Source organism: Pongo abelii, chromosome 13, assembly GCF_028885655.2.
Source record: "Pongo abelii isolate AG06213 chromosome 13, NHGRI_mPonAbe1-v2.0_pri, whole genome shotgun sequence".
In the NCBI taxonomy this organism is placed as follows: domain Eukaryota; kingdom Metazoa; phylum Chordata; class Mammalia; order Primates; family Hominidae; genus Pongo; species Pongo abelii.
Window position 1 is genome coordinate 80,926,183 of NC_071998.2, and position 8,473 is coordinate 80,934,655.

The 8,473-nt window shown below is 42.2% G+C and overlaps 1 protein-coding gene across 1 annotated transcript in view; it reads left to right on the top strand.

The window, feature by feature from the left end:
* Positions 1–7,282, top strand: part of DIRAS2 (DIRAS family GTPase 2) — a 33,083-nt gene extending 25,801 nt beyond the window's left edge. The window contains 1 exon segment of the mRNA NM_001133014.1: positions 3,254–7,282. Within this exon segment, the coding sequence (NP_001126486.1) occupies positions 3,290–3,889 (600 nt within the window). The 5' untranslated portion in view covers positions 3,254–3,289 and the 3' untranslated portion in view covers positions 3,890–7,282.
* Positions 7,283–8,473: the final 1,191 nt, after the last annotated feature.

Sequence of the window (8,473 nt, forward strand, 5' to 3'; positions counted from 1 at the left end):
ACTCCTGGATGCCAGTTTACACAAGCTGTCTACCATGGCATGAGCATTAGCTCTATTTCCTCCATTTATTCCTTCCTATGAAGTTCTTTCTTCTGACTAACAGGCCTTTCATCACTTCGCCATCTGGCAAGTTTCAGCCCTCTGTGAAATGCTTCCTGAGGGCTCCAGCCAGAGCTAGATTCCCCACTAGGTTCTTATCCTGCCTTTGTTGATAACTAGATCACAGCATCTGTGAAGTGGGGCGTAATGTATACTTTCCTATGCTTGTCCCCTCTCTAATGCTATGAGTGCTGTTGGGTAAGCACTGAGTTTGCACAGTATCTAGAAGACATTTTATAAATGCTTGTGAAATAAATGAATGGTTCTGACATGGAAGAAAATAGTTTACAATTTTTTTTTTTTTTTTGAGATGGAGTCTTGCTCTGTCACCCAGGCTGGAGTGCAGTGGCATGGTCTCAGCTCACTGCCACCTCCACCTCCAAGGTTCAAGTGGTTCTCCACAGTCTAGGTTTTTGTTAGTGAGTTGAAGATCACTATGGAGTTATTGTCCCAGGCCTATCTCATAAATGCACTTTGAACTTTATACCCCTTCAATTTTCTGACTCTTGTTCATCTTTCAGATTCATGCTTCCATGTCACCTCCTTAGTGAAATTCTTCCTGATATCTCAAATTTCATGAAATTCCTTCAGACCTCTCTTTTGCAGCACTTGTTATGATATAATTTATTAAATATTTATGAAGTTATCTTTTGGATTGATGTCTGCTTTACTTGATTCTGAGTTTCATGAGAATAGAGATCCTTCCTTAAGTCTGTCCTCTGTACAGTTGTTCCCTGGCCCCTTGTCCATAGCCTGGTTTAGTGGAAGCTCAATGGATATTTCTCTGGGTAAATGAATAATTGTAGCCATGAATACTTTATTTTATGTTTAGCATTTACTTCCTATGTGTTCGTTGCCAGTTTAATAATGGAGACACCTTAACATAGCTGACCACATATTCAGCAAACTCATAAAGAGTGTGTGTGCTGTGAACCAAGAGATCTTTGAGATATATTGGGATGCAGAACTTGTTAAGATATGTTCTCTTCCAGCTAGATGCTTATGCTCTAGTCTGGAGCTACATAACCATAATACAAGGCAAAACAGAGTGAGGAAACTCCCTTCTAAGCAAAAAGAGAGCTTCATTCTAAGGATATAGAAAGAAGCTTAACATTAGATTCCGCTGGCCATTTTCTATGGTTTAAATGTGTTCCCTAAAAGTGCATGTGTTAGAAATGTAATCTTCAAATGTGTATGTTCATGGTATTTGGAAGTGGGGCTTTTAGGAATAGATGAGGTCATGAGGAGGCTGGGCAATGCCTGTCATGGCATCAGTGGCTTTATAAGACAAAGAGAGAGACCCTAGCTGACATGCTTGCTCTCTCTCATCATGCCATGCGCTCCACTATGTTATGAGGCAACAAAAGGCTCTCACCAGATCCAGCTTCTTCATATTGGACTTACCATCCTCCAGAACTGTAAGAAATAGATTGCTTTTAAAATTATTTCATCTGAGGTATTCTGTTATAGCGACAGAAAACAAACTAAGACATGATTGAGTTTTTTAAAAAAATTGTGGAACAATTTGTCACAATGCTTCACCCTTGAATTAATCATAATTATCTCATAAGCATTTAATAAACTTCATCAAACTCCTAAGCAGACTCTTCTGCCATCTTTTGGTGTTAATGAACTTCCTAACAGTCTTTTATATTTTCTGTTAGCAATGATGTTTCCTTAGTTTCTTGGAGGGTTTGGGATTCCAAAGTGCATGCAAGAACAGTTGAGTATTGAATTGAGCAGATTTGTAGGCAGACGCACAAGGCAAAATGAGAAGGTGGGATGCCTCAGTCCAGGGCTTTGACCTGATGTTCTGTCTGTCAGGAGAACATATTCACTGCACAAACACATTTCCTTCCATTGGTAGTTATGTTTAATATTTTTACTGGACTCTAAAACTGATTTTCTTCAGTAAAGCTTTTTATTGTTTTTCCAAGGTTGCCCTAAAACTAGAAAGGTGAAAAGTCAGCACAATGCCTGCTTGCAGAAAAGAATGAATTCCATGCTTCACATTACCATGTTACTTATCAACTTCAGTTTTAAAAATGTATCCAAATTGTGTAATTCTCTATTTTATTTGGTGGTATATGTCCTTCCTTACCAAAGAAGGTACAGAATGAAAAAATTTTGATAGGTTGTAAATTAAGAAGGCACATCTACACATCCCTGAATAAAAATAAATATTAGACTAGGGGTGAAGTTTGTGATGAAGAGTTGCTGCGTTCTCCTCATTTTTAATGACCCTTAAAAAGTAGTTTATGCTACTATCCTGGTAATACCTGAATCCTTATGTTTCTTAAAAATAAAGCTTGTATAATCATCTTAATTTTGATGAATGAAATGACTATCCACACTTATTAGTTAACTCTTCATGCTTAATGGAGACAATCTATAATATGGCCTGAGTAATGCCCAAGTCACTGGGACCAGCTCTGTCTACAGACAGCCTATGGGATGGGCATTGACATCCACAATGCTTTGGTTGTATCCTAGCCTTCCCTCTTATTGCTGTGTAACATCAGAGACATTCCATTCCCGATTTCTTCCTTGTTTCCAGTTTCATCATTGTACAACAGAGCTAATGGCACCAACTTCTGCAGAGTGGTGAGGATTTCATGAGTTAATATAAACACTGAATAAATATTAAGAACATCCTTTTCCCTCACTCATCTCCCTCTCCCAGTATTTGTTCACACACACACACACACACATTATGATGACCAGTATATTGGGTACTCAGCACTTCAGGTAAAACAGCAAAGATATGCTGCTGTTGATGATGGTGATGTGTGTGGGCATATGTGTGTCTGTGTTTTTTGGGGGGTGGTTAATTTATCTGCTCATTGCCTTTCCTTGTTGCTGCCTCTCGGGCTCACTTTGCATCTTTTCCCTGAACTTAGGGCCTATGTGGGAGCAAAGATGCTCATTGTCATGGTCCAATAAAGAGAAACAGATGGGCTCCAGTGAGCCCTTGAATAGATCGTCTGTCCTTTTGAAAACGGCGGATTGACCAAATTTATTGGATTTGGAATTGTCGCTATTTTAAATGTTATCACCTCCCATTTTTAAGCTATCAAAAAAGGGTAGAGCCATCCTTATTAATGTTTTTATATTTTAATTATTAATTCTCTCAAACATCTGGTTCCTTTGCTAGGTGCGTCCTGGCTGAGAGTTGGAGCTCTCCAGCAACATGCCTGAGCAGAGTAACGATTACCGGGTGGCCGTGTTTGGGGCTGGCGGTGTTGGCAAGAGCTCCCTGGTGTTGAGGTTTGTGAAAGGCACATTCCGGGAGAGCTACATCCCGACGGTGGAAGACACCTACCGGCAAGTGATCAGCTGCGACAAGAGCATATGCACATTGCAGATCACCGACACGACGGGGAGCCACCAGTTCCCGGCCATGCAGCGGCTGTCCATCTCCAAAGGGCACGCCTTCATCCTGGTGTACTCCATTACCAGCCGGCAGTCCTTGGAGGAGCTCAAGCCCATCTACGAACAAATCTGCGAGATCAAAGGGGACGTGGAGAGCATCCCCATCATGCTGGTGGGGAACAAGTGTGACGAGAGCCCCAGCCGCGAGGTGCAGAGCAGCGAGGCGGAGGCCTTGGCCCGCACATGGAAGTGCGCCTTCATGGAGACCTCAGCCAAGCTCAACCATAACGTGAAGGAGCTTTTCCAGGAGCTGCTCAACCTGGAGAAGCGCAGGACCGTGAGTCTCCAGATCGACGGGAAAAAGAGCAAGCAGCAGAAAAGGAAAGAGAAGCTCAAAGGCAAGTGCGTGATCATGTGAAGGCCCTTCCTGCGGGAGGAGCAGCTGTGTGTCCCCGGCACCTCACTCCCCCGAAATGAAACCCACCGTCGTCAGGGTAGCATGTATAATGCCCACGTGTTAAACATTGCATTTAATCGAGATGCGTCCTGTTGTCCTTAAGAGGGCATTTCACACCACCAACAGCAAGCCACCCCCTCTGGAGTCACAGAATCTGCCAGGCGGTTCAAGTGAAAACCAACACGCTCAGCATCCCCGAGAACTGAGAGGTGCCAGCAATTGCTGAAGGTGGCGATGAACACCCGAAGGTGGGAGGGAGGACTGGTACCCACAAAGCAACATGTACCGAAAGGACTAAATGTCATCTACGTGCATGTGAGAGCGTGTTAACCCAGAGCTACCTGCACCAATCCCAGACAGAAGCCAATCACATCTTTGGGGGAGGGGAGGGGCAGGAAGAGGTGAGAAGATCAGGTGGTCCAAAGTGGACCACACTTGGTCCATTTTACACTTTTTTAAAGGAGATTAAAAAACACAGCCTCTCCCCCAAAGGGTGTTCATTCTTAATTCCCACCTGGCCTGTTAGGAGCCTTGCTACCCTGAGGGGATGTGTTCACCTTACCTAGACCTAGTTAGGAAGTATCATTTTAAGCTATTAGAGTATTTATCTTCATGTGCAGGGATAAGTGCACTAATAGTGTGCTGCTCTGTCGGAAGTTCTTCAGTTTTTAAGTGAGGATATCGTGACAGTATTAATACATCGCAATAATGTTCCTGTGTGTTATACATCGAGGGTTTTAGAAATGTGATTTTCTTCTTTTGACCTGTGAGGAGTATAACTTCTTTCAGCCCTCAGATTTTAAATACAAGCAAATAAACTCGCTATTTTTAGATGTTTTTTTCCTCCAAAGTGGTTTTCTTCTCTTAAATAACTCGATCTGTACCCAGCTGGGTAGCAGCCAGCAAAGGCCATCAGACAACCAGAAGCACATCCGTTTTTGTAGTGTCACAAACGTGTATATGCCACACTTTGCACCTTAATGAAATACTTTGAAACAGAAGTTATTCACTGTGTTTTTGATGATCTATCTGTATTGGAAATATATTCCTGGAAAATGCATTTAAGTAATAGTAAATTCTCTTGCATGTTCCATTATACGTGTCTTCTAAGAGCTGTTCAATACAGTATTCACTCTAGTAACAATTATCTTTTTCTCTTAATGATTTTGTGTGCATCTTTAATCTTTCAAGCCAAATTACAGCCATTTCAGGTTTCCTGTGTTAGCTTGGGGATAGGATGGTGGCTGGAGACAGGCAGGCTTCTCTGCCCTGGGAAGAGCGCACTCAGCTTAATTGCTCTGCCATCATAGAGCCTGGTTGGACTTGGCTTCCTGAAAACTCCCACTGATAGTGCCTGTTAGATCTCCTGTTTGTTTCAGTTGGCAGAACATTTACTGGACCCAACTGTGGCATCATCCTCTCAGCAATCTTCCTGTCACCCGCCTGGCAGGCAGAAGAAGCTGCAGTCCCACGTGGGCCTGCCTTGGGGGGTGGGGGCTGCCTGGCTGTTGGGTGGCAGTGTCAGCACAGGCAGGGCTTAAGTTGGGGATGTTTGACCAGGCCACATCCTGCAACCGCTGTTTCTCCTGTCCCTCCTGTGCAGGGCTTGTAGCAGCAGCAGTGTGGCCATCGCCATCCCCCAAAGCACACTTGCTCTCTCAATATGTCCTAGTTTTCTTTAGTCTTTTCTGGTTCAGTTCCCTTGTCCTGATCTCATCCTCTCTGGTCTCCCAGTAACTCACCCTTGGGATGTGTTTAGAGCGTGGGAGGTGCCTTTGAGAACTGCTTGACTCCATGATCTCCTAGAACAAAACCGCCCTGACTTTACAGGGGGAACACTCATGCTGAGCTGAGAAAGCAGAGAAGTGGCGTGGGAGCCAGCTGGGGGTGCAGAGCATTTGGGCCAGTCCCGTGGCCCCCTTCAAATTCCTCAAGCAGGATTGTTCTGTTCTAGAAAGCTGTTGCACAGCATTCGCAATGAGATCTTTAGTTGGTGGATTTTCTGGAACATTTGTTTTTCAACTTGTCCCGACATTTTTTTTCTGTTTCTATTCTGAGAGAGAGATGATCAAGTTTTAATTTGGGTATAGGTTAAATGCAAGAAGAAACAGAACTTCATGGCCAAAATAGACGTATAGATTTTGATTGGGTTCTTTGCTAACAGTAGAATGCGATCTTTGCCACTGACTGTAGTGTTAATAAGGCTTTTAATGTGAGATATTCCTGCAAACCATCCCATTTCTACTGATTGTAAGTCAGAATTTCTTTTATCCCTTTCAAATCAGTTTCTACATGTTTAAGTGTTTAGGGCTTCATCAGCATGAGAAGTTTGTAATTACTGAAAGTCTGATTTCATTCAGGACACATTTTTTTCCTTCATATTTTGCCTGTGAATTTATAGGCTAGGAAGGCTATTGAAGCCTCAATTATGGGTCTTCATTTTGAGATCATTTTCTATGAGCTGAACTGAGGATATCAATGGTTATCTCAAAATCGTCTTTTAGGAGCTCCCCAATTGACTCAGGGTTTGAGGAGTTAGTATCACAGAATCAGATTTTTTTAAAACATTTGTATGTTTCCATTCCCAAATATGTAGCTGTGGTTCTTGAAAACACGTCCTACATTGCATATGGGCACAGCAGTTTTTGACCCAGGCAGAATAAGTTAATATTTAATTAAATATTGCTTTGAAGATGGCGCTCTGGGCATGAGCATGGGGCTCCATGACTTCCCTTCTATCCCCATGAGCCCCTCCTCCATCCAGCGACAAGCCATGGGCATGCATTCAATGCAGCAAGACCAACACAAAAGCAATATTGAATTGTTCATTCTATCTAAAATTACATGTATATAAAATATATAATTTATCTTCCTGCATTTTTGAAGTATAAAGTCATAAATTGTACATATCTGTAAGCTAGTATATTTGTTTCCCTGTTTGTAATATTTAAGAAATGCTCAGTCTTTGTAGAACAAAAATGTATTAAATATTTTAAAAATTGCTCTGTGATACTTAATTTTTTTCCCCAAAATTTGTAATGTGTTGCTTCTACATAAGTTCTCTGGAAATATCTACAACTAATAGGACACATGTAAATCTTTGAAGACACATCCTGCAATTCATACCCCACAAGGACAGTGTGTATACAAAGTATTTGCAGAGCATGACTTTTATATGTGTGGGATATCAATGTGTATATTTATATTTAAAGTGTATTTATTGTTACAAGTCTATTCTCTATTATATTTTATTTACTCTGCAGTTATAAAAACCACCCTTGCATACAAGTTTCTAGTTGCCAGTGATGTTCTGGAAATAATGGGAGATATTACAATAAAGCTACAGTTATGACACCCTGGCTGGAAGGTGGTGCTATTTCTTAAGGGGTTAGCTGGTCTAGGATGACCTCGACTTGGTGACTCCTCAGCGGCTGTTATGTGCTTATGACCACAATAGGAGGGTATCAGGCTCTGTGCAGAACTAGCATAGGCAATAGTAGCTCACCCTGGGATGTCCCGTGAAACTTTCCCATTGCTCTCTGTCACTGGGTGGAAATGAAGCCGAAGCTCCAGACAGGTTAAGGTGAGAGGGAAGGAGTAGGGCAGGGCCTTACTTGTGTCAAAATAGAAGAAGTGAAGACAAACTCCCTTCTCTTTTTTTTTAATCCTGCTTTCCTCCACAACCCCAGGCTATTAAATTGTAAACCAAATATAAAATTCTAAGCCCCCCAACTGACTGATGGATGCTCCCCTTGGCCAAGGGCATTCCAAAGTTAACTCAAAAACTAGTTCAGGCCATGATGGGAAGTGGGGATCAGACGTGCCTCATTTATCCTCCTTCTCTTGGAATTCAGGCACAACTGACCAGCATTAACATTAAAACATCTGAAGAATGATAGACTGTTTGGGTCTGGTAAGAGGCATTTCCTTCTATTGATTCTTTCTGCATAATAGGAACCTTGGTTCCCTAAGCCCTTATCTTAATCCAGACATTCCCTTCTATTGATTCCAGTCTTTAGATAATAATCTAACTGTTTCAACCAATAGCCAATTAGAAAATTCTTGAATCTACCTATGACCTGGAAGCCCGCACTTTGAGTTATCCCACCTTTCTGGACCAAACCAGTGTACCTCTTACATGTATTCATTGATGTCTTATGTCTTGCTAAAATGTATAAAATGAAGCTGTAGCCAGATCACCTTGGGCACATGTTCTCAGGATCTCCTGGGGTTGTGTCTAGGGTCATTAGTCACTCGTATTAGGCTCAGAATAAATGTCTTCAAAAATTTTATAGAGTGATTCTTTTCATTGACAAAATGATGGTGTTAAGTCTGGGACAAGCCAATGCCTGAGACATGGGGTTGCAGCAGAGCAAGAGGTTTAATTGTAGGGTCACCCAATGAGGAGATAGGAGGAAACCTCAAATCCATCTCCCAGAGGGCTGTGGGGCTAGCGATTTTGAGGGTTTTGGAGTGGGCCACAGCGTGAAGTGTGGAAATCATTGATTGGTCAAAGAATATCGGGTGAAGTTGTGGGATGAGGAT